Raw genomic sequence first — 26,846 nt, forward strand, 5'->3', positions numbered from 1 at the left:
TTTCCTTCCTCCCCCAGATGGCAGGTTGATGACCAATACATGTTAAATATGTTAAAGTATAAGTTAAATACAACATAAGTATACATGTCCAAACAGTTATTTTGCTGTACAAAAAGAATTGGACTTTGAAATAGTGTACAATTAGCCTGTGAAGGAAATCAAAAATGCAGGCGGACAAAAATAGAGGGATTGGGAATTCTATGTAGTGGTTCATAGTCACCTGCCAGAGTTCTTTCCCTGGGTGTAGCTGGTTCATCTCATTGCTGAAGATGGCCACGTCCATCAGAATTGATCATCATATAGTATTATTGTTGAAGTATATAATGATCTCCTGGTCCTGCTCAGGGAAATGATTCTTGTGGTTATTTTGAGGCTCCATTTTTTTGCAGGTTACTTTTTCTTAAAAATTGTTGAGATTTATTTGATTAAGCTCATGTTATTCTTTTTTTAGGTTCAAAGTATCTTTGAATCTTAAGGGGACTGAGGTTCTGGCTGTTGATTTAGCTCCTCCCTTTTTTCTGACCACTATCTTGTAGGTCGATTAACACCTGCTCTAGAAAGCTGTGTGCTCAACTCAGTCAAGGCATTTATCCTAGACAGACATTCCTTCCTTATGCTAATTGACTTTCCTCTACTATATCTCCTTTTGATGACTGTTAGATGAGTTATGAGTGTCTTGTTAGGTTTCCCTTTCATACAGGGTGGGAAATGAGAGACATGTATGGAACCAATCTAGTTGGACTTTAGACCTCTGTAGCACAACACTATTATAATGATCAATTTGGTTTAAGAGACTAGAGTAGAAAATGTTTTCTCTCTTTTTTCAGTTAGTCAGCAAGCAAGTAAAAGGGATTTGGGTACAAAGCAGTAACATTTACTATCAGATTTGTTTGGTATATTTGGTTTTGAAATTTTTTTTCTCCTACTCCTGTTGTTTAAGGATTTACTCCCTCTAGAGAAAGAAGGGGCATATTTGACAGCAAAGGTGATATAAAAACAAAAGATATTAATATGTATTTTATAGTAGTAGAACTAACATTTGAACAGAGCTCCTAACTTAAAAGTTTTAGTACTACTTCCACTATACCACACAATTCCACTTTGAAAACTTACTGACAATTTTTTGGTTTCCTCCATTAGGATGTGAACTTTTGAGAGGCTGTTTCTTCCTTTCTTTGTCATCTCCAGAGATAAACACAGTGCCTGGCATATGGTAGGGCATCTAATAAATTTTTGTTTACTGGAGATTTCATTTCAAGACACCCCCCCCCCTTTTTTTTTTGTTAAGTTATGTTCAATATGTAGTTGAACATTTAAATAGATAAACAAGGCTAGATATCAAAAACCTTTTTTTAGTTCTCATTTTGATCCCTTGGGTATTTTACACTGTCTTATATAGGCTTCCATGATATACTCTCTTATCAGATTCTCTTCTCTTATTTCCTTACGTTGTTCTTTATTCTGCTGATTCTTCTTCTTCTTCACTGTTATATCCTCTGAAATTTTATCCTTAAGTGTCTGCTCTTTTTATTTTATTCTTCTGAAGAAATCATCCTCTCTTCATACCTGGAATCTTTATTTTAATCAATGTCACTAGTCTTAGCTTCAGGCAGGCTCCAGTCCTATATTTGTATTTCTTCCTGTAGGAAATTTTCACTTTGAACTTGAAAGTCTAAAATTGAAAACACCATTTTCCCCTCTAAAATTAGCTAGTCCCATTTCCTAGATTTTTTTTTCCTGTTAATGGAACACAGGATCATATTGTTCTTTTCTCCCCCACCTACCCCCAGAAGAGACATTTATATAGGAGGAGAAATAACTGACAAAATGAAGAGGTAAAATAGATACCAAGAGTGGTAAATATGAAATAAATTTGGGAGAGCTATTGGTTTACCAAGGAAAGGAATTTGGAAGAATCCATTAAAGAAATATGCCATGATGCCTGAGTATGTCATTGACTGGCAAATTAAATCCATAGAGGATTGTAGCAGATTAACCAGAGTTAGCTATAGTAAAGAGAAAAATGCCATTAAAGGAAGACACTATGAAGAAGGGGGAAGAGAGAGTACTTCAGAGCAAGCTTGGTCCTAAAAAAGATTTAGGCCATATTATTCTTTTTCTAGGCTCAAAGTATCTTTGAATCTTTCCTCGTTTTTGCCCATGTTGTGTATGTAGTCATCAAGCCCTTTTGATTCATTCTTTGCTACATCTTGTGAGATATTGTCCCTTTGCCATTGCTATTGTCCAAGTTTTTATCCCCTTAGGCTTGGATTGCTATATTTGCTCCCTCCCTTCTCCTTAGCAGTTATTACTTACTCTAATCTTACCTTCCAGTGAATTTGTTTTACACTGTGTTACTAGATAATCATTGTATCATTAATCTGTTGAAGAGCCTTCAGTAGCTGTCTGTTATATATACTTACATCATTGCCTGCCTAGTTTCCAAACCTGTTGGTAATCTTAACTGTACCTTGCATCTTACAACCCCATTTTTCACTAATATAAACCCTTCTACTCCTGTCATACATTGTAGCCCATATTTGTTTTGGTCATTCCATGTGTGGCTTAGTAATTTTTTTTCTATCCTGTTCATGCTTGGAAGTTTAACTTTTAACATTAGATCACATTGCTGAGATCTCCTTTCATACCAAATTTTTCATTTGGTCCTGTTTTTTAATGGTACTGTTTCATACTGTTCTGTACAATTTAACATTCTTAATATATAATGTTCTCATTTTTGTTAATTACTTTCTGTGCCTGGTATCCTGTAGAAGGGACTATGTTAAGCCCTTTTGTAATTTTGTACTCTGTAGACTGTATTGTCTCATAGGTACTTGATAGTTAACTTGAATAATTGAACTCCTCAGTCAGTACTCAGTTTCTCTGCCCCAATCAAAGAAAGCCTTGGTGTGGATAAAAGCAAATTACAGAAATTTGCTTATTAGGGTGATATTCATGACAACTGTGCATGATTTTCTAGTGGTTACGAAAAAGCATTCTAGCAACTGGTATCATGTCAAGGAACTGTACTCCTAGGACCAAGGTCATGTACTAAAGGGAATCACATCCTAGACTATGAAGAACAATTAGTTAACACTTTGTGTATGACTGGGATATGAGTATATATTCTACTCTACTTACTCCCAAACTACCTGGCTTTCCAACCCTCCTTGTACTTGTTGTCTCCTTCATTTTATAGCTGGCTAACTTGACAGTTTACAGAACCCTTTCTCCCCTTCCCTTCCATAGTCTTGTCTTGTTTTTTTTTTTTTTTGCTGAGGCAGTTGGGGTTAAGTGACTTCCTAGGGTCACACAGCTAGGAAGTGTTAAGTGTCGGAAATCAGATTTGAACTCATGTCCTCCTGATTCAGGGCTGGTGCTCTATCACACTGCCTCCCACCCCCCAATAGTTTTTTTGATGTGTAAAGAGTGATTCTAAATTTCCCTCCCCAGTAGTCTTCCAGTAGCATTATTGATCATACTTAAGGCTCTATGGTGACTTCAGAATATCTTCATTGTGAAATCTAAACTTCTTTTGCTTTTTTGTTTAGCAAATTAAATTAATATTCATTTTTTGCTGTTTCTGGGATTTTTTTTTTATAACAGCATATTTAAACAACTTGTTTATGTTGACATGTATAAACAGGAGCAGACTTTTAAAGTCCAAATAACTATATGTGACTTAAGGTCTTTTGAGAACAAATAATTATTTGATTGTAGTAGTGTGTTTTTTGCTTTATTGACATTAACCAAAGTCAGGAAGGGTGTCACACCTCGTTTTGTCCTTTTGGGAAAGTGAAAGGCTTTTTTCTTTTTAATTCTTAAAGTTCATTTAAAGCAGGTGATACTTCTTAGTATGTGAGCTTCTTGAGATATATGGATATATGTGATAAAGTGATTTTTAAAAAAAAAGATACTTAAAATTTGTATCCCCAGAGTGCCCAGTGCCTGATGCCTAGTAAGTACTTAATAAATGCTGTTTAGGGTCACATGGCAAGGTGTCGTTTCTTTTCTTTTTTTATAATGTTTTTCATTATCACCCCACAGCCACTGGATGTTTGTCATTGATTTATCAATCTTTAGAAACTGGTCACTCTTAATTTACAGGAGGAAGGAATAAGTAAATAATAATGGCTTGTATTTATAAAAGGTTTGATAGTCATTCTGCATGTTTTTTTATCTAATTTGAAAATTGGATCAACCCTGTGAAATTTATTGAAAGTAGTACTTAGCTTAATGTGTATTTTAAAAAAGAGAAACATTGTTAACTTAAGGCTGGTATTTTTGGAATAGCTTTTCCGATTGAACCCAGATGATTTATGGACATGGGAATAAATTGAGACACAGCCATTGGTATATAGTGAAAAGGGTTATGTATTAATAAGTCCTGTGAACATAGAGAAAAATTTCCACTAAAATATTTGTTGTTGAAAGTTGCCCCCTTTTACTAATACATTGTTGGTGGAGTTGTGAACTAATTCAACCATTCTGGAGAGCATATGGAGCTATGCCCAAAGAGCTATCAAATTGTGCATATCCTTTGATCCACTGAGTCTGTATGCCAAAGAGATCCTTAAAAAGGTGGAAAGAACCCACATGTGCAAAAATGTTTGTAGCAGCAAGGAACCTGGAAATTGGGGGGGGGGGAATGTCCATCAGTGGGGGAATGGCCAAACAAGTTATGGTATATGGATGTAATGGAATATTATTGTTCTGTAAGAAACAATCAGCAAGATGATTTCAGAAAGGCCTGGAGAGACTTAAATGAACTGATGCTGAGTGAGTAGAAACAAGTGAATATTGTACACAACAATAGCAAGATTATGTGATGATCAATTCTGATGGACATGGCTCTTTTTTTTTTTTTTTAAATCCAATATACGTATACATATTTATACAGTTATCTTGTTGCACAAGAAAAATCAGATCAAGAAGGAAGAAAAAGAAAAACTGAAAAAGAAAACAAAATGCATGCAAATAACAACAGAGAGAGTGAGAATGCTATGTTGCATTCCACATTCTGTTCCCATGGTTCTCTCTTTGGGTGTAGATGGTTCTCTTCATCACTGAACAGTTGGAATTGCTTTGAATCATCTCATTATTGAAGAGAGCCATCAGAATTGATTGTCATATAGAATTGTTGTTGCCATGTATAATAATCTCATGGTTCTGTTCATTTCACTTAGCATCAGATCATGTAGGTCTCTCCAAGCCTCTCTGAAATCATCCTGCTGGTCGTTTTTTTATAGACCAGTGATATTCCCTAACATTCATATACCACAATTTACTCAGCCAGATCTTTTATGTCAGTCACTATTTCATTCATCTTTTCAACAATAAAAGTCATTAGAAAAAATTATTTCCCCATCTTTTCAGATGGAAAAGTCCCAAAAAATTAAGTGATTTACCCCCTGAGCAGATTGAAATTGGGGCACTGCCACAAACATTTTTGCACATGTGGATTCCCCCCTTTAAGATCTCTTTGGGATAAATCCCAGTAAAACACTGCTGGATTGAAGTTTGATAACTTTTTGAGCATAGTTCTAAACTGCTCTCCAGAATGGTTGGATCCATTCTCAGTTCCACCAACAATGTATCAGTGTTCCAATTTGGACATGGCTCTTTTCAACAGTGAGGTGATTCGGGCCAATTCCAATAGACTTGTGATGGAGAAAGCCATTTGTATCCAGAAAGAGAACCGTGGGGATTGAATGTGGATCGTCTTTTTTATTTGTTTGCTTTTTTTTTCCCTTTTTGATCTGATTTTTTTTGGTGTAGCATAATAATTGTGGAAATTATTGTTTAGAGGAATTGTGAGGGTGGGGGAAAGGAAGGAGAAAAAATTTGGAACCCAAGGTTTTTCAAGGAAAAAATGTTGAAAATGTCTTTGCATATATTTTGAATAGTAAAAGCTGGTTAAAAAAAGAAACTTGCCTCCTTTGTCAAAAATTATTATTGGAAATGGAAGAAATGTGTTCATTGACAGACAAGTTTCTAATCCATATTTGCATATTTAATATAATTTTTATTTTAAAAAGAAAATTATGATTACATTTTATAAAAAATATTAGGGTGAGTAGGCTAAACATTTGAACTATCTGCTTATTCTTCTTTATTTCAATAAATGAGAGATTTCTCTAAATCCTTCAGAATATCAGTTACTGATTAGTTAGTTAAAAGGTCAGGTTGTAAACATTTTAAATGCCCAATCATTTAATCTTATATTTTATTCATGTATTTCTCTTTTCTCCTGATTAGTAATAATATGTCCATGACCACTCCCTATGCCACCCCAATTCAGTAAACTCCCTATTAACTACAGGATCAAATATAAAATCCTCAGGTTTTTCAGATCCTTCATCACTTGGCTCCTTCCTAACTCTTTTGCTCTTTACTTCCACATCTAAACAGTCTGAGATCCTCTAACAATGACCTTGATCTGTCTACCTTGGCTAGTTATCATCCCATATTTCTCCGTCCTTTTGTACCTGAACTTTTTGAAAATGCTTCCTGTAATTGATTTCTCCATTTCATTTCCTCTCACTCCACTTTGTTTGGCTTCTGATTTCATCATTCAGTCAGAACTTTTCTCTCCTAAGTTACCAATTTCCTGGACTTTCTTCAGTCATACTACTTCCTCCCTTTTCAGCCTTTGATGTTGATCACTCTGTTATCCTTGATTTCTCTTTAAGTATTATCTATGTGTTGATGTACTCATATATAATTCCTGATTTCCAGCCTGCCCTCTTCAACTGCCTAGTGGATAGCTGGAACTGGACATCCCAAAGAGATCTTAAAATTCAGCACATTCATTTCCCCCAGACTCCTCTCTAATTTCTCTATTATTGTGGATGGTATCACCATTCTGAGAGATGCTCAAGGATGATACTGCTTGTCAGCCTGGATTCTTTTTAACCCATATCCTATCTGTTGTCAAGTCCTCTTGATTTTATCTTTGGAAGATCTCTTAATATATATTCCCTTCTCTCCTCTTGCAGTTGCCACCACTCTGGAAGCAGACCCCCAATTACCTTTTATCTGCATTATTATAATAGCTTGCTGATTCATCTCCATGCCTCAAGTCTGCCCACTTTGGTCTTCCTAAGATGCAGGTCTGACCATGTCACCTTCCTAACTTAATACAATTCAGTGGCTCCTGTCTCCTCCAGGAGTAAATATAAAATCCTTTGGTGTTTAAAATCCTTAATAAACTGACTCCTTCTTGTTTTTCCTGTCTTTTCCCCACCCCAACATATTCTGCAATCCAGTAACTCTGACCTCACACAAGACACTTTCACAGGCTGGTCTCTAGACTTGGGCTCCATCTCTTCATCTGTATCTTCTGGCTTCCCTGGCAAATCTCCCCTAAAATGCACCTTCTACAAGAAGCCTGTCTCCATTCCCCTTGATACTAGTGCCTTTCTGCTGTTAATTATATCCGTTATTCTATGTAAGTAGTTATACTTAGTATTTTTTGTGTTGTTTCTCCCATTAGATTAAGAGCAGTGATTGTCTTGAAACAGTAGATAGACATTCAGCAGGAACTTGTTGACAGGCTGATTTCCAGATCTGGAATGTTCTTTCCTGACTTCTGTTCTCTGGCTTCCTTCAAAACCTAGGTTAAATCTATGACCTTATTTGGGAGCCTTTTTAAGGAGAGAGGACATACTTTTGCTTGTTTTTCTTTGTTTTATCACTTAGCACAGTGCCTGGCACATAGGGAGATTACTAAATTTTGTTGACTTCCAGACAATTTGGCAAAAGGGTCAGCCTCTCTTTTTATTATAATTAAATGTGTGGCCCTGGGCAAGTCACTTAATTCCAATTGCCTTAGCTAGTTGGGAAACATACATCATCTTCCATTTAATATAAAATCTACCCCCCCCCCAAAAAAAAAAAAATCTTGAGATTTTATGAATGTTTCTAATTACTACTGAAATTTGATTATTTTGATTACTCTCTTTTCATCTAATTTTGGCTTTAGAAGCCTGGGTAATCTTTTTTTTTTTTTTTTTTTTTTTTTTTAACAACATTGATAGCTTTTAAAATGTCGACACCTGACCTTGTTAGTGCTCATTTAAACTCAAGCATTTAGTATAGTCATTCTTCAATTTCTCTTAGCAAATTCGGTATATAAGAATTACTGTATAGTAACTGATATGTACTATAACAATGATAAAATTTTGTTTATGAAATTTAATCATTTAGTATTTTAGTATCCTAGAAATAGTAATAGTATTACCTATTAATGTTAAATAGAAACTGATCCCTGCAGGCCTAATATTGAGTTAGAAAACCACAAATTAATGTTGCCTACATTGTATCATATTTTTATTTGTTTAATCTGTGGCCAAGGCAGCAAGTTTGACATTTCTGGCATAAAAGACAGTAAGTATCAAGAGAATTAATCACTCACAGGTACTTCTACTATGTGTTTAGGCACTATGCTAGGAACTTGATGGTGGTTCTTTATAACTAATTTTTTCTTCATTTTCCCTCAGCTCAGTTTTTAAAAGCCTCTTTTTACAATAAAATAAATAAATGAGAATCAAAAGAAAAAAAATCTGTTAAAAGAAATCTGAAAAAGTATGTTATTCTGTACTTCTTGGAATTGTAGCTAATCTTTAAGTTGATCAATTGTTCCTTAAGCTGTATAATTTTTTAAAAATTTATATTGCTTTGCTGTGTTTCCTCATTCAGATTATTTCACTTGAGTTTGACTCTTGATGATCCCATTTGGAATTTTCTGGGCAGATATACTGGAATGGTTTGCCATTTCCTTCTATTAACTCATTTTACAGATGAGAGGAGGTTTAGTGATTTGCTCAGTGTCTCACAGCTGTTAAGTATCTTGAGGGCAGGTTTGAACTTAATAAGACTCATCCTCTTGATTCCAATCTTAATAATCTATCCTGGCTGTCAGCTGCGTTGCAAATTGGTAAATGTGTTAATAGAAACCCAAACAATTGAGAAGGGAGACACCAAATGGAAATTTTGTTTACTACCTTTGTTAAATTTAACATATTTTTAAAAAAAAACTAGCAAAGTTCAAGACTTAATATGTAATCTTTTGTTCTTTGTCCAACAGTTCAAATTTATCAAAAAAATTGAAAATAGCAAAGTTAAAAAATAAAAGATTACTAATCATTCACTTTTGTTAAACCTGTTTTTAAAAGCTTCATCCTCCTGACCACCTTCCCTCTCAGAAGACACTTTTTAAGTTAGAGAAATTATCGTGATTTTCCTTAGACCTCTCTATTCATTTATTCTTACAAATCTTCTTTCTCTTTCTACCCTTTACTTTGATCTGATGAAGATATGTTCTCTCACATTGTTGTTCCTTTACCAACTTCATTATCACAAAAATCTGCATATGGATCCCTGATCTCCACTTTTGTCCCTTTTCTGACCAAAAGTTTCAGACCTGTATACCCAGTTGTGTACTAGACACTGGCACTTTTATTTCCTCCTCTCAGTACCTCTTAAATTCATCCTGTTTAAAATTAGACTTAACTTTTTTTGGGTGGGAGGGGGACCTTACTCAAATTATTCCCAGAATTGTATCTTCTAACTTCACCAATTGTACACTATTACTTAATCCCTTAATCCAGTCTTCCCATGTTTGAAATCCTGATATTAAGACTGCAATTTTTCTTTATTTCTAATATCCAGTTCATCACCAACTCCTGTTGGTGCTATCCTAAAAATATCTTTTTTTTTTTTACCCTACTATCTATTCCCACTGCTATTTCACAGGATCATAAACTTTTTTCAACTTTAATTTGCTATTTTCAAATTTTTTTGTGTGAATTTAAGGAACATGAACATTTTAATGTACATATGAAGAATAAAAAGTTTGCATATGAAGTTTTGAACTTCAGTTACAGTTTGTAAAAATGTATACATTTAACAGAGATAGTAACAAAATTCCCATTTTGTGTACCCTTCTCAATTTTTTTATTCTGGGAATTTTTTTTTAATGTTTTATTGATGGCATCTCAGTGACCACCAATTCATATAACTCCAAAAGCCTTCCCTTGAAAAAGCATTGCCAAATGAGCAGCTAGATGGTGCAGTGGATAGAGCACCAGCCCTGAAGTCAGGAGGACCCGAGTTCAAATCTGCCCTCAGATACTTAACACTTCATAGTTGCGTGACCCTGGGCAAGTCACTTAACCCCAATTGCCTCCAAAAAAAAAAGGAAAAGCATAGCCAGGCAAAAAAGTTCAACATGTTGGCCATATATGAAAACAGCCTATTCCCCTCTTAGGTAATTGGTGTCCTTGGGGAAAGAAGTAGCACAGTGGCAAAATGGAACCTAGATTAAAAGGACAATATAGATGAAGTAGATTCATCTGGTATAGTCAACTTTGTCTCACAGGTTTGATGTAAAAAAAAAAGAAAAAGGAATATGATTTGGATCATTTTTAATTAAAAAAAATTAAAGCTTTTTATTTTCAAAATACATGCAAAGATTGTTTTCAAGATTCAACTTTGCAAAGCCTAGTGTTCCAACATTTTCTCCCTCCTCACCTCCCCCTTCCTCTAGACAGCAAGTAATCTGATAGAGGTTAACGTGTGCAATTCTTCTAAACATATTTCCACATTTATCATGATGTACAAGAAAAATCGGATCAAAAAGGGAAAAAATGAGAAAGAATAAACAAGCAAACAACAAAAAAGGTGAAAATACTATGTTATGATTCATATTCAGTTCCCATAGTCTTTTTTCTGGGTGCAGATGGGTCTTTCCTTCACAAGTCTATTGGCATTGGCCTGAATCACCTCATTGTTAAGAGTCAAGTTCATCACAGATGATCATCTCATAATCTTGTTGCTGTAGTGTTCTCTTGGTTCCACTCAAATTCACTTAGCATCAGTTCATGTAAGTTTCTCTAGCCCTTTCTGAAATCTTCCTGCCTGCTGATTGTTTCTTATAAAACAATAATATTCCATTATATTCATATATCATAACTTAAGTCAGCCATTCCTCAATTGATGGGCATCCATTCAGTTTCCAGTTACTTGCTACTACAATAAGGGCTGCTACAACCATTTTTAGCATCTTCTGATAGTAAAGAATTTGCAGGCTTTGAAATAAAGATCTTTAACCAATTATCATCTTCACACTTGCTAGCACAAATTCTTCGATGATTAGGGATACTCTCTCCTTAACACTGTCATCAAACAGTACAAGTAAAGCAGACAGGCTAACAAAGGAGATTCTTTCTGTTTGTTTTGTTAGCAGTGCAGAATGTTTTGGGTGTTAGTGACCAATCATTTTTTAATATATAACAATCTTGGAGGATTATTGGAGGGAGAAGAAAACCACTTTTGAGAGAGAGAGCTTTTTCAGATGTGTGTCATATTTATACACAAAGGAAATCAGATGTGGATTCACTAACTCAGGTTTTTTTAATATGTTATTGCTTAACTGCGTGCATGGTGTCCATGATTGGGGGGGAAATGCTGGATTTGGAATACGGTGCCTTGGGCTGATTCAGCTCTTTGTAACTTTTGGGACAAGTCACCCAATGTCCTTATCAGTAAAATATGAGGGAATTGGATGTCTTTCAGTAATCCTTCTACCTCTAAATAGGTCATCATGGGATGTTGAAGTAGCTGATTTACTTTAGACTTCTTGCGTGTAACAGGCAGTTAATGAGTTAAATAACTTCACTCTGATTAAAAAAAAAAAAATGGTTCTTCCCCTTGTTTAAGACCTTCTTTGATCAATTTCCCTCTTGTTTTCTGGGGCAGACTGCTTAGGCAATCATCTTCAATTCAAGGCCCAGTCTATGATTTCACTACTCTATATTCTCCTCAAGGTTTCAACCTCTGTCTCCTCCCTTTCAAAGTCAAACAGTCACTCTTTTAAAAAAAAAAAAAAAAAACTACCATCAGTAGGCATTAAGCTGTGCCCGAATTTAGGGTTAATAGCTAGCATTTACATGGTTCTTTAAATTTACAAAGTGATTTACAAACATCTCTTTTGATCTATACAACAAACCTGAGAAGGGAGATGAGTGCTATTTCTTAGTCACATTTATAGATAAGGAGACTCCAAGCAGCCAGTTAAGTGTACCTTGCTCCTGGAGGCAAGATACACATAACTAGTAAATGTCAGGGGTCAAATTTGAACTCATCTCTTGAAGTCCAAGGTCTGTTCTGTGAGCCACTTTCGTATGTATATAATAATTTATGGATGAAACCCCAGCATCTGGGAGTAGATTGAGGATCAAGAAAGTCTTCATATGGAGGGTTATGCTTAAACTGAGTTTTGAATGAAACTAGAGATTTTAAAAAGTGGAGATGAAATGGAGAGGCTGCATTCCAGAAATGTGCGATAGTCTTTGTCAAATGCCTCCAATTATCCTGACTTCGAAGTCTGGCTTTCTACTTTTTCACTCAACTAAGTTGACTGAATTTATATATTCAGATGACCGTTTAAAAATTTTGTTTCTGTGTCATCTATATTTCCCAGTAACTCCCTACTGTTGTTCCCATATCTTATAACAGAAGGAAACAGGGCAGAAAATAGTTGAGCAAAACTAAGATGTTAAAAAGTTGAACATTGTCTTTAGTGTTCTACACCTGTAGTCCCCTACCTCCAAAGATGGGGGAGTCAGTCACAGAACAAGCAAGATAGATGATCATAACTTTTTAGCACTTGGTTTCCATTGTTTCATCATCATTCTTTTATGTTCTTTTTATCACTGGGTATATTGTTTTCCCACTCATGTTTACCTTGCAATACACTGTAGTGTTGGGGAAAGTCTGACCCTGCTGCTCACACTGTCTGGGCCTTTGGGCTACTCATATTTCTCTCTGGTCCTGGTTATCATGGGTCAGAGGAGGATGCTGGATTAAAAAACATCCAAGGTTCCTTTCAGCTTTAAATCTTGACTGTATGATCCTAGAACCTTTTTACTTTTTTTGTTACCCAATAAGGCTCATGGACATGATTATCACCTTTATTCAGATATTTTCCAGATCTAAGGATCTCTCCAATTCCTAGTTTCACATTACCAGTTGGCTAGTGGATATTTAAATCTGTATGTCCTCTAGCATCTTGAACTCATTACTAAAATACAACTCTTCTCTTTCCTGCTTCTCAGGATTTGTCTCAGTATAGACTATCAATTATTTCTCCCAGCTCCTGGCCTGGTAATGGCAGCTATGGAGATGCTGTTGGGAAAATTCCCCTCTTGCCCAACTCCTGTTGATTCTCCTTCCAATAGGTGGGTTGCATTCTGCATTCCAAATCCTTCCCCCCAAACCACCCCTTCTCCTTTTACCTATTTCTAAAAGGGTACCAGCATCCTTTTAGTTGTACAGGTTTGCAACTTTAAATTTTTCTAAATTTTTCTTTGTCCCACATATCCAATACGTTTTAACTCTCGTCAGGTAAGTAATGTGACAGAGATGGATTCAAACCCAGGTCCACTGACTTCTAATCCAGTGTTCTTTCCACTGTACCAAAAAGCCTTTCCTCCACTCTTGACTTTTTCTATCCTGCCTACTAATTTGGTCTGTTTGTGTCACTCTTGCTCAAAAAGTCCAACAAGACTGCTCTCTGTTCCTTCAAGGTTCGAAAATGAACTTCTCTATTAGCATTTAAAATCTTGTGCAACCTGGTTCTAAACTTAAGTTTCCAGCCTTATATAGCATTCTTTCATATGCTTTACATGGAAGTCAAAATGGCACTCATACTATTCCTCACATGTCTCTCCTCAGCTCTGCCTTTTAAAGAGAATTCCTAGTTTCTTTCTTCTTTCTAGTCTTCTTTCAAAATTCAATTTGGAATCACCTGTCAGAATTTTCTTAGATTCTTCCTGCTGCCAGTACTTCCCTGCCTTTCTCCCCTCACCCCACCTTACTTTATGCAAAAAAGAAAAATAGCCTTGTTTTGTGTATATACTTACAATGTGTGAACATTTATCTTTTCTCTAGAATATAAACTCCTTGAGGACAGGAGCTATTTTGGGTCTTTGGTCTTTGTATTTTATATAATGTGATTATCAGCACATTATCAACATTGACTATAATACTATTGGCTAAGGTATTTTTGATATTTTTGTCTTTAGAAAAATATTTACTAAATAAGATTTTGCCTATGCAATTTAATTAAAAAATCATTTCATGGTGAAATAATTCTTTGATGAAGAATAGTAGTAATCAAAGACACTTAATAAAATATTCATTAATTTGATTTGCTTAACTACTTTGAAGAGTTTTTCAATTGGTAAAAACATTAAACTGTTTAGTGTATTCAGAAGGCAAGGGAGTGTTGAATTTTAAAAATAACTTTCTATCAAGAGCTAGGTAAAATATTAAAAACCTTTGTTTTTGTTTTGTTTTGTTTTTTCCCTGAAGCATTTGGAGTTAAGTGACGTGCCCAGGGTCACACAGCTAGGATGTGTTAAGTATCTGAGGTCTGATTTGAACTCGGGTCTTCCTGATTTCAGGACTGGTGTGCTATCTAGTACACCAAGTAGCTGCCCTAAAACCTTTAATTCTTAAAGGACTTTTGAGTTTCTCTTTCAGAAGGAAACTCATTGTTCACTCCTTGGTTTAGTCCAGGCTTTATTATATTATTAGATAACTTACAGATTTGGCAAAAGCAAAAACTTTTGTTTAGTGGACTGATTGTTGTGACTAGATTGTAATATTAAAGGTCCATCTGATGTGCTACTAAGCTTGAACACTACCACAATTAACCTTCCTTTTTGGATGGGATGTCTGTAAGAATGTAGGGAATTCAATTTATAGCCTTTGGAATAAATACCCTGCCTAATTCTAATGCAGAACATAAGTGCTTACCTTGCTTATTAATGCAGTAGTTTACTATAACTATACATCTTGGATATTCATTTAAAACTGATGATATACTGGAGAATGCTTGCCTGCTTCGATATTGAGCCTTAAGTGTCTTGGTTTCTTTTCTGATTCACCTTATTTCAATTTGTCCTATTCTACCCTCTAATCTTTTATGCCTCCTCATCCATCTTTGTTGTCATCTGAAGGACTGATTATTAGATAGTGAGATTGTGACATGTAAGGTAATTTGGCCAATCCTCAATTCGTCCTTATGTCCACGAGCCAAAAAAGTAACATCTTTTCTACCTAAAACTTTAGGTTTTTGTGTTAATTTTTATAGCTCACATAATCTATTCAATACCATAAGGTGGTTGGTTATCTTCCACTCCCTCAATTTAAGTGATGATTTTTAATAAAACCACAGATACAACTCTTTATTCTTCATTGTAGATTTTTAATTTTTCCAATTGATTTTCAGTTAAATTTTGTACAAAAATATTTGAATAACAGTTTAGTAGATAGTTTTTTCTAAAGTTGGAAACATCAAAATATTTTAAGACTTTAAATATTAGTGCAAAAGTTAATAAGAATTTTGCTAAGTATAGGTTAGTAAATGTGAAATTTTTTCTGTTGATATAACAAGACTTTAATTTGCAATGTAACTGAAGCTAATTTTATATCACAGTTGAAAATTTGCTTTAAATACCTTAATGAAAAATTCCTGAAATATGGTTGTTATTGATTGCCTATAGTTACTGTCTTGTTTCTCTATTGCCTTTAAAAATATTTTAATGGGATTTTGGCCGTGTTTTAGAGTAAGGCATATTATTATTATTGGCAAATTAGAAAAGCTACCCATTTAAAATGAATCTTAAAGTACTTATAGTAATCTTTGACAAACTATTTAAACTTTTACTTTGATACCTGTAATGTTAACTAAAATTTCTAGATGAATCTAGTAGTTTTGAAATTTTTTAGTTAAATAATGCAAAACTTTTTATAGTGTATTGTTATATATTAGGTTTTTTTTGCATATATTATATAGTGCCATTCTTTGAATATTTTCTGAACCATTGTTTTAAAGAATTTTGACAGTTATTATTTACTATATAGCCACTTAATAGGATTCATTAATGGGACTTATTTTTAAATGACCACACCCTGCTCTTTGGTTTTTTTCCTTGTATTATGCTGTTTGTTTCCTAAGTGTCCATTTTCTACACACTATAGTGATTCACCTAATCAAGTGTGCACAGTTTTTAATCACTTTTAGTAGCTTATTCTTCAGAATCGAATGGAAAACTAGAATGGTTAATGGAATATGAATTCTAGTCACCAGAAAGCATCCTTGAATCTGTTTGTTTTTAGTTCTTAGGCAACAATTTCATAGCAACACTGATCCGAGTTGGAAGAACATTCTGGCTATTGATATGCAAATGAATAGCTCATCTAGTCTTTGAACTGTGTTTATGTAATCTACATAAACAGCCATTAAAGAGAATACAAATTGTATATCCTGAAAACACTACCAAAATATATTTCAGAAAAGAAAAATATGATTTTGAACTTCTGAATTTTTTCCTCCTGGCATATAAAATGTAGCTTAATTCAATAAGTGTCAAAAAGTCATCTCTTATCTCTTAGTATAGATGGTAAGTGTAAAAAAATATTTTAGCCTAGATTCATTGGGCCAGTTGAAATGTATCTACTATACACAGGCTACTTTTTAATTTAATATATTAGCTAAATAAACTTATTTGTTTTGTAGCCATACATTCCTAAATTTTTAGGGTGCAATACCATAATAAGTATAGTCTTTAGATATGAGCTATTGTTCTCTGAACAAATAATCAAAAGGTGATAATTTTTAGGGGAGATAACTTGCTTCCTTTTTTGCATATTACTAACTTAGATTGGGGTAATAATGACATTTCAAAAACAGTTTAATAATAAGTGTACATAAAATATTGGATAGTGACAGCAATAAGCACTATCAACTGGGGAGGTTAGGAAATTACCTCTCTTGTAAAACCAATGCTTGAAATGAGTTTTAAAGAAAAGAGATTCAGGAAGGCAAAAAGTGTATTTTTGTAATTCCTTGTTTGTTTAGAGAAATGGAGTGTGTTGTGTGTGAAGAATAAAAAACCCATTCATCTGGGAGCATTAATTGGATATGTGGGGTGAAGTGGGATTGATAATTTATGAAATGATGGTGGAGTTTTGTTTCAGATATATTACATTAAAATATGTCAAAGGAATTAGTATGTTCAATAGTAAAGTTTTTTGGGAGGAGGGAACAAAATAAATGCATCAAACTTTAATTCTATCTTTTCTGTAAGTCTTTGATTTTGATATTACATTTACATCATTTATTTTTCACTCCTCAAACCCATGGTGGTATTCTCTGAATGTTTTGCCTCATCCTTACCAGAGAAAGTTGAAGCTGTTGATTAGGAATCTTCTCTCACCAATCTCTTCCTGTTTACCCTCCACCCTTCACAACCCAACTCCAGAAAATTGAGCCTGCCATCATCATCTCACTCTAATCTACAATCCACTGATGCTTTCTCTAGTTTTTTTTATTTTTAAAAAAGTATTTTTTTCCTCCACTTATGTCAGAAATTTTAGCAAATATTTTTAAAAATAGAATAAGAAAAACAGAAAAGAAATTTTTAAAAAATGAAACAAAACCAAAGAGAACATTGTTATGTGCCCAGCAGAACATCAGGGAGGATTCAAAATATATAGCAACAAATTATCAGATTAAGAAAGTATAAATATTAGTAGAAATTATATTCATGAGGGTCCATCTTTTCTTTAACTTTCTTGTAAATTGTTCTTTTGTTCTCTGCTGCTCACCTTTTTTATTCTTTTTTTTCTCCTTTTCATCTGCCCACCACGTCTCAAAGCAATTAGTTAAGTTAGCAGTTAAGAAAGAATATATTTATGTTTACATATATAGATATATACATAACACATATATAGACACATGTACCTCATCTCCCTCTTCTCCCTACACACACACACAAACATCTTTCCTATCCTTCCTAACTCATTTTATTCATTTTCACAGGATTTTGAATTCTAAATTTTTCTCTATTCCTCCCTCCTCTCTCCATTTCTTTTTTCTTCCCCTTCTCCTAGACAACAAACAAATCCAATATGGGTCTATCGGAATTGACATCACGTAATCTTTCTGTTGCTGTGTACAATCTTCACTTGATATTCTACTCACTTCATTCAGCATTAGTTCATGCAAGTTTCACCAGGCCTTTCTGAAATCATCCTTCAGCCAAACATCTTGGAAAAAAAGCTATCTACAGTCAGTTTCTTCCTCTTCTTTTTATATATCCATCTTTTTTTGATTTACACCACTCAACACTGCCCTCCCTAAAATTATCATTGATTTTTAAAGTAAATTTTTGTTATCTTTAAATTTTTCCCCCTCTCTGCCCATCCCTTATTTTTTTTCAAAGGGAATTATAAAAGAAGAAATGCCAGAGAAATCAATACATTCGCTTCTCCCTTAACCCCTTCTCCCCCCCCCCCAAAAAAAAAAAAAAGCCTGTAAATATATGCAGTCCTCCTACAGAGTGCAGGGAGTGCCAGGAGTGAAGGGAGAAGGGAGTGTCTCTTTTTTGGGGCCATGTATACATGGGGGCATGTAATTTTGCAAAATTCATTTTCATTTGTTTTGTGGTGGTTCTTTACATTGTAGTTGCTATGTATATATAATTACTTCCTTCTATAATATTTCACATAGGTCTTTTGATGCTTCTTTGAATTTATCATTTTTGTGCATAATAATGATCTCTTAATTACAAAATCAGATGAACTTCTATAAAATGCTTATCTTCCTTGGCCTCCCTGGAGCTCCCTTCTCCTGGAGAGGTTTCCTCTTTGCAAATTACTTACAACTCTATATCCAGTCCTAGTTTTTCTCCTGAGCTCAATTGAACTTTTTTCATATATTTTTATCTAGATATCAAATACAATATATCCAAAACAATTCATCATCTTTCCATAAACTTTGTACCAGTCAGCCATAATGACACTGGCTTACTAATCTTCCCTCAGCTGCTAGCATAGTCCCTTTTAAAACTACTTTTAATTCACTATATATACACATTGTATGTGTGTGTGTGTATGTATGTGTGCACCAGCACGTGCATGGTGTACTCTCATTCTTGCAGTTGGATTTTGTTTTTGTTTTTATTTTAACTACATTTTTTGTCAGTGGAGGAAGTTCATAGTGAGAAAATTTTTCCATTAATTAAGATAAGCAGCTTCTGATCATAAAGTTGCCTGAAGCACTAGAGATTGTCATTTGCTCCAGGATTATAGTTAGTATGTATCAGTGATAAAACTTGAACCTGGTTCTTACTCACTGCAAGACTTGCTTGCTCTCTACCTCCTCTACATTGCCCTGATAATATTCTGTATGTGCATGTTGGCTCTCCTATACAATCCCTGAGGACAGGTATTGTTTGACTTTTGTCGTTGTATCCTCACCATTTAACATAGTGTCTTGTGCAAAACAGATGTTTAATAAAAATACTTGTTGCTTGATTGAGTGATTTCACAGGATTCTGTTTTTTCATTGTAAAATAAAAGGTTAGATAGGAGTGAAATTCGACATAGGTAGCAATCTCCCCCTGTGGACAAAAGATTTTCTTGGCAGAGATACTGGAGGAATGATTTAACATTTCCCCCTTTGGTCTGATTCCATTTTGTTAATGAGGAACTGAGGGAAATTGGACTTAAGTGACTTGCTCAGGGTCACACAAGAGGCTAGATTTGAACTCAGGTCTGTATCACAGTCTAGTGCTTTGTCCACTATACCACCTAGCTGCTTCCTAACATTGAGAATTGTCAAAAAGTACCAGGGATTGACTTTTGACTTAATGGTAGCTTCCCCTTCATTGGGGATTTTCAAATAAATTGTTGAAAATGTTGCAGAAGTCTTGTTCTGGTACTTTTGCATGATTCCAAATTCATGTCTCTAAAGGAGTTGACATTTGATAGGAAATATTTCTGATTTTTTGTATGTGCATCATAAAATGTAGCAATCATATTATTTGTTGCTAGAAGTAGGTAATGTCTTTCATTAATAGAGGCTCCTTGAAGGCTAGGATTTTTTTGTTTTTTCTTAGTATTTTCAGCTACCTAGCTGTATTTAGCATACCTAGCACATGGAAAGTACTTAATAAATGCATATCAAGTGTTCTGTTTTGCAGTTGTGACTTTAAAAAATCTAATCTTTCAAGTCATCGTTAAATTTTTAATAGATTAAACTTAAATTTTTCTTTTCTCAATTACATGGAAAATACTACATGACTATCATATGTTACCACTTGTCAGCCATTCTCCAGTTTAATGGACATTTTTAAATTTCCAATTCTTTTCCATTATAAAAAGAGCTGCTCTGAATATTTTTTTTTACATATAGGACCTTTTCCTTTTTCTTTGATTCCTTTGGGATACATATCTAGTAGTACTATTTATTGCTTGGTGTTATTATTATGCAAGGTTATTTTGCCCTTTGAGCATAGTTCCAAATTGCTCTCCAGAATGGTTGGATCATTTTACCACTCCACCAAAAATGCATTAGTGTCCCAGTTTTCCCATAGCTCCTCCAACATTTATCATTGTCTTTTTCTGGATCTTAGCCAATCTGAGAGGTGTGAGGATGGTAGCTCAGAGTTGTTTTTGCATTTCTCTAATCAATAGTAATTTAGAGCATTTTTTCATCTGAAAATTGTCTGTTCATATCCTTTGATCATTTATCAGTTGAAGAATGATTTGTGTTCTTATAAATTTTACACAATTCTGTACATGTATTTTAGAGATGAGACCTTTATCAGAGATAGTAAAGATTTTTTTCCCAGCTTTGTACTTCCCTTTTAATCTTGTTTATGTTGGTTTTGTTTGTCCAAAAACTTTTTAATTTTATGTAATCAAAATTGTCCTTTTTGTCTTTCATAATGTTCTCTAGTTATTCTTTGATCATAAATTCCTCCTTTCTCCAAGATCTGATAGGTAAATTATCTCTTGTTCTCCTAATTTGTTTATGGTATCATCGTTTTTGCCTAAATCATATATCCATTTTGACCTTATTTTGATATGGGGTGTGAACTGTAGGTCTGTGCCAAGTTTCTGACATACTATTTTCCAGTTTTCCCAACAATTTTTGTCAAATAGTGAGTTCTTATTCCAAAAGCTGTAGTTTGGGGGTTTATCAAATACTATATAACTGTGGCCTTGATTATTGGGTTGTGTGTATCTAATCTATTCCCCTGATCTACCATTCTATTTCTTAACCACTACCAAGTGATTTTTGATGACTGCTGCTTTATAATATAGTTGTAGATTTGGGACTGCTAAGCCATCATCCTTTGTATTTTTTCCCCCATTAATTTCCTTGATATTCATGACCTTTTGTTCTTTCAGATGAATTTTGTCATTATTTTTTCTAGTTCTATAAAATAATTTTTTGGCAGCTTGGATTGGCATGGCACTGAACAAGTTGACCAATTTAAGCAGAATTGTTGTTTTTATTATATTAGCTTGGCCTACTCGTGAAGAGTTTATATTTTCCCGGTTGTTTGGATCTGACTTTATTTGTGTGAGAAGTATTTTGTAATTGTGCTAATATAATTCTTCTATCTCTTGCTGATGGACTTTGTCAGTAATATTTAGAAATGTTGATGATTTGTGTGGGTTTATTTTATATCCTGCAGCTTTACTAAAGCTATTTCCAGTAAATTTTTGGATGATTTTTTTAGAATTCTCTAAAGTATATTATCTGCAAAGAGTGATAGTTGTATTTCCTCATTACCTATTCTAATTCCTTTAATTTTATTTACTTATTGCTAAAGCCAACATTTCTAGTGTAATATTGAATAATAGTGGTGATAATGGGCATCCTTGTTTCAATCCCATTTTATATCTTGTAATTTTTTTTTTTTATTTCTTGCTAATAAATTCTTCCTTTATCCATGGAATCAGATAGGTACTCTATGCTTCCACATGTATGTGATGTGATATGTCTAAATCATGTAATCATTTGGACCTTATAATCTATATTCCTAGTTTCTGCCAAGTTTCTTTTTAGTTTTCCCAGCAATTTTTGTCCAAATAGTGAGTCCTTATCCCCCAAATTTGTATATTTAGATTTATCACACACCCAATTATTGTGATCATTTATTATTGTATATTGTATACTTTGTTCCCCTGGTTCCACTACTCTTATTTCTTAGCCAGTACTAAATTGTTTTCTGTATTATTTTGAGACATGATACTGCTCGGCACCTTCCTTCACTGTTTCTTTTTATTGATATTTATTGGTATTCTTGAAATTTTGTTCTTCCAGGTGAATTGTTACTATTTTTTCTATTTAAATAGAATAATATTTTGGTGGATTAGTTGGTATAGTGCTGAACAAGTAAATTATTTTAGGTAGAATTGCTGTTTTTGTTATATTGAGCCAGCTTAACCATGAGTTAGTTGGTAGTTCTTCAGTTGTTCAGATCTGACTTTTATGTGAAATGTTTTGTAATTGTGGTCTTATGGTACCTGGATTTCCAAGTCTGCTATTATTTTAAGTAGAATTCTCTTTCTTCTCTATCTCTGGATTTTTGGTAATATATAGAAATGTTAATGATTTATTTCCATTTGTTTTGTATCCTGCAGTTTTGCTAAAGTTGTTAATTATTTCAACGAGTTTTTTACTTGATTCTCTTAACTATATCATTGTATTATTTGCAAAGAGTGATAGGTTTGTTTCCTTACATTCTATTCTAATTCTTTCAATTTCTTTTTCTTGTCTTACTGCTAAAGCCAACATTTCTAGTACAATATTGAATAATAGTGATGATAATGGGCATCTTATTAGGAAATTTAGTTTATCCCCACTATAGTTCTTATCTATTCTGAATATATATTTTATAGAATTTTAAAGTTATACATGACATAGAGATCATCCAGTATTGTCTCACTTGACAATTGAGGAAACTGAAAATTGGACTTTGAGAATATGATGTTTGGCTGATTGCTAATTTTTCGTCATTTTTCAGTTATGTCTGACTCTTCATGATTCCATTTGGAATTTTCTTGGCAAAGATATTGAAGTGGTTTGTCATTTCCTTCTTGAGCTCATTTTACAGATGAGGAACTGAGGCAAAGAGAGTGAAGTGACTTGCCCAAGATCAAATAGTAAGTGTCTTGAGTCCAGATTTAAACTCATAAAGATGAGTTCCTGACTCCAGGCCTGACACTCTATATCCACTGTGTCACCTGGATGCTCCTGGTGTCATCTAGAAATAGGGAGACCATAGCTACACTCGAGTTTAGCAAATACATCATCTCTTTTCTCTGTTCATGGTCCTTCCTCATCTTATCCCTTGTCTCTGGTAGAATAAAGGAGGATAAATACTCCTGTAGTCTGAAGACATCACACATTACATATTGAAACTTCTTAAAATTGGAATCAGTTGTTAGGCAGACAACATGGAAAATGGTATAGTGGAATACTGCTTTGACCTAAGATATGTTTTTTTCCTCCTCATTTAGGTGGAATGAGCCTTCCTTGTTGAATGTCTCCTCGTTACCTGTTGGATCTCTCCTGTGAAGAACTATTTTCCCAATAGTGGACGCCACTTTGTGGCACATTTGATTTCTGATTCAGGGATTGTAAAGCTTTCTGATTTCCTGAAGAAGGGAGGCAGTTGCTGCTGTATCAGAAAACTTGATATCACAGCCACAATGGTGCTGTCACAGAGACAACGAGATGAATTGTAAGTTAAAAAATCTTACCATCTTATGAGGCAAAATAAAATAGTATGTATATTTAGCTATTCAAAACATCATTGATTTCAAATGTTGTACCTAACATGAATAAGTTTGTTAATAATAATAACATAGTTTGTATTCTCTGTAAAAATGTAGGTCTTAAAAATACTGTGAACTGTTGATTTTTGTTTTTATGTATGTTTACCATTAAAATATTAACAAGTTAGAAGGGTTTTTATCTTAAGCACAAAATCAATAGCATACTTAAACATCTTGAGTTTGTAATCCCAAAATAACACTTTTCATTGGATTGTTTAATTTGAAATAATTTCTTTACCAAATACCTTAGCTTGTCTGGTTATTGGTGTGATGTGATTTTGTCAGTTAGGTGATTGTGGCATTTGAAGACAAGTATTATAACATGAGAATAGTATGGAGTGACTTCATTGCTTTTGACAATTCTCATTCATAAAGACTGTTTTGGGTAAATAACTAAATTAGAACCAGGTTCTTTCTTCCCATGTCTCCCATTCTTTTTATTCTTGCCTATAGTATTTACTCCTCAATTGCTTAGAAATAATTATTTAGATATTCTCAGAGGTGAAAGGTAAAAGTTTGTCAAATATAAAAGGTAAGGATAGAGATTTGGGGATCTTTAAGTTAATATTAGACATAGATTCGCTTAGAAAAAAAATAGAATTAGGGTAGCTGATTGGTACAGTGGATAGAGCAGCAGCCCTGAAGTTAGGAGGACCTGAGTTCAAATTTGACCTCAGACACAACATTTCCTACCTGTGTGACCCTTGACCTCAATTGCCTCAACAAAAAAAAAAAAAAAGAAAGAAAGAAAAAGAAAAAATGGAATTGAGCCACAAGATTTTAGAATGTAAATTTTAGAGTGACTTCAGCAGTGATCTAATCCAATCTGTATATGACCAAGATTTCCTTTTATAACATGGTCTCTCTTACAGACCTCCAGAAGAACAATAGTAATCATTAAGATCCTTTTACCAACATGGATCTGAAGTCATTCTCTCTTTGTGTGTCTTTCCCTCTCTCTGCCTCTGTTTTGTCTCTCTCCAGTGAATACATTTCTTATAAAATTGAAGATTTTGCCAGCTTCAGCTTTTCTTTTGTTCCTGAAATTTTTAACAATAGTTATGCCTTTTGAAAATTTGTTAGATTTAGAAATTGAAGATAAACTTGACAGATCAGAAACTGATTATTTGGCAGTACTACTTTATATCAGTGTGAAAGTTAATGATCAAATTTTATATCTAGTGGTATTTGATTATTTCAGTTTAAAGTTTATATATAAATTAAAGGAGAGCACATTCATGAGTTTACTTGTCTAAATGCTTTTATTGTCTTAGGAAGAACATATTCTTTAGTGAATGACTTTTTAAAGAAAACTAATCAAAGATGCTTTTGGTTTTATAATTTTTTAAAATAATTTCTTTGGCATATAAAGGGTATTATATCTTTGCTTGTTTAAATCACATCTTCTGGGCACTGTGTAGCCCAGAATGAATGAATATAAATGGAATATGATCAGATTTTGGCATTAGTTATTTTATCAAGATATTAAGTGCCAAAAATCCTTACCCTCAAGAAGCTTACATTTACTACAAGTATCAAGAGTTATATTTTAGGGATTTGCCATATTGGAAGACAATCTAAGATTTATAAGTGACCTCCTCTAAAGTTTGTACCATTAAACATAGATTTTGGAGCTAACCGATTTTTGTATAGGGAACATGGTGCAATATTGAACCATGATTATTCAGGTTCTGAAGTAGCATGTTAATTTTAATGCTCAATTAAAGTAATTTCTGGGGAATTAGTCCTAATGTCCTAATTGTTCATTGTTAATGACTAAACTTTCCAAAAAAAAAAGAAAAGAAAAACTTAAACTATTATCTACAGCATATGAATAACATTGTAAAAATTCTTAAATTATGTTTTTCAAACAGCCTAATTTTTTAATCTCCCTTTCTAATGTATTGAAACTAGTTGTTAAAAGTTCTTTTAGGTCTGTGGGTGGGTGCATATGTGTGCACACATATGGCAATTTTTATTGATTTGTGGTAGACTTGATTTTATTTTTTTCAATTGTTGATTTAAAACATCTAACTGAAGTAATAAAATTTTTTGTTTAATACTCTATAAAAAATCTTAAGAATTTGGTTTTTAAAATCAAGGAAGTTCGTAATTTTTTGGTCATTTGGGTTCCACAGTTAAAAGATCATATCTTAAAACATTCAGGTTTTATAGTGTTTTGATAGAAACAAAAGTTGTTCAAGATAAAGCATTAACTATTAGGGAATCTGTTGTGATCTCTAGTTGTACTCATTTAGATTTTGTTCTCTATTGGCCTTCTGATGAAAATGATGAGGGACAGGACAGGTTGCTGGGCTTTTTACTCCTGCTTCTAGACATGATGTTCATGTCCTTGGAGTTAAGAGGCAGTTAGGTGTCAGCAGGGTGAAACTCTTCTTTCAAAATCCAAGATCTGAGGTGTGAGTGTGCTTCAGACACTTTGATTTCTGTCACCCTGAGCGGTCACTTACCCTTTTTGTGCTTTAATTTCATCTGTAAACCAAGAGGGGTTGTCCTCAGTAATCTCCACTGTCTCTCTTCCAGCCCTAGATCTATCTGCCAACAGGTGAAGTGTAGTCAATATTTAGAAGTGTTACTTTTTACTTGCAGTTATTCTTGTGAAAAACAAGCCAGAACATAAAGCTTAAGTAACCCAGCTATGAATTCAACACTGGCTTTTGATTCTAGTAAGGACTAGTTGTTTTTTTTATGAAAATAATAAAAAATGAAGTAAATAATAGATAACATTATATAGTGATTTAAGCAGAATTTGCTCATGACAGACATTATTCATGACCAAACAGAAGGCAGAATGGTCTGAGTTTATATGGATGACTGACTGAGATGACTTGATCATCTTTTCTTACTTTGTTTCTTTCCGTGCTGCCCCTAAAGTGGCCTTGACAGATGGATAGGTAGCCAAGAGGTCAAAGTAGATGATAGCATGGAAGGCCTAAAATGGTTCAGCTTTGCCTCAGACACTAAATAACTATGTGACCCTGGACAAGTCCTCCTTTAACCTCTCTACCTCAGTTTCCTCATCTGTAAAATGAGGATATAACAGCACCTACTTTCCACAGTGGGTTGTGAGGGTCAAATGAGGTAGTTTTTTTTTTTTTTTTTCAGGGCTATATTTG

At 33.8% G+C, this 26,846-nt stretch overlaps 1 protein-coding gene across 3 annotated transcripts in view; it reads left to right on the top strand.

The window, feature by feature from the left end:
- PAFAH1B1 (platelet activating factor acetylhydrolase 1b regulatory subunit 1) overlaps positions 1-26,846 on the top strand; it is a 70,537-nt gene that overhangs the window by 17,127 nt on the left and 26,564 nt on the right. For all 3 annotated transcript variants that reach the window (XM_031967817.1, XM_031967815.1, XM_031967816.1), the window contains exon 2: positions 23,392-23,615. In XM_031967817.1, coding sequence (XP_031823677.1) covers positions 23,584-23,615 — 32 coding nt within the window. In that variant the 5' untranslated portion in view covers positions 23,392-23,583. The remainder of the gene's footprint in view (positions 1-23,391; positions 23,616-26,846) is intronic.

Source organism: Sarcophilus harrisii, chromosome 4, assembly GCF_902635505.1.
Source record: "Sarcophilus harrisii chromosome 4, mSarHar1.11, whole genome shotgun sequence".
Lineage (NCBI taxonomy): Eukaryota > Metazoa > Chordata > Mammalia > Dasyuromorphia > Dasyuridae > Sarcophilus > Sarcophilus harrisii.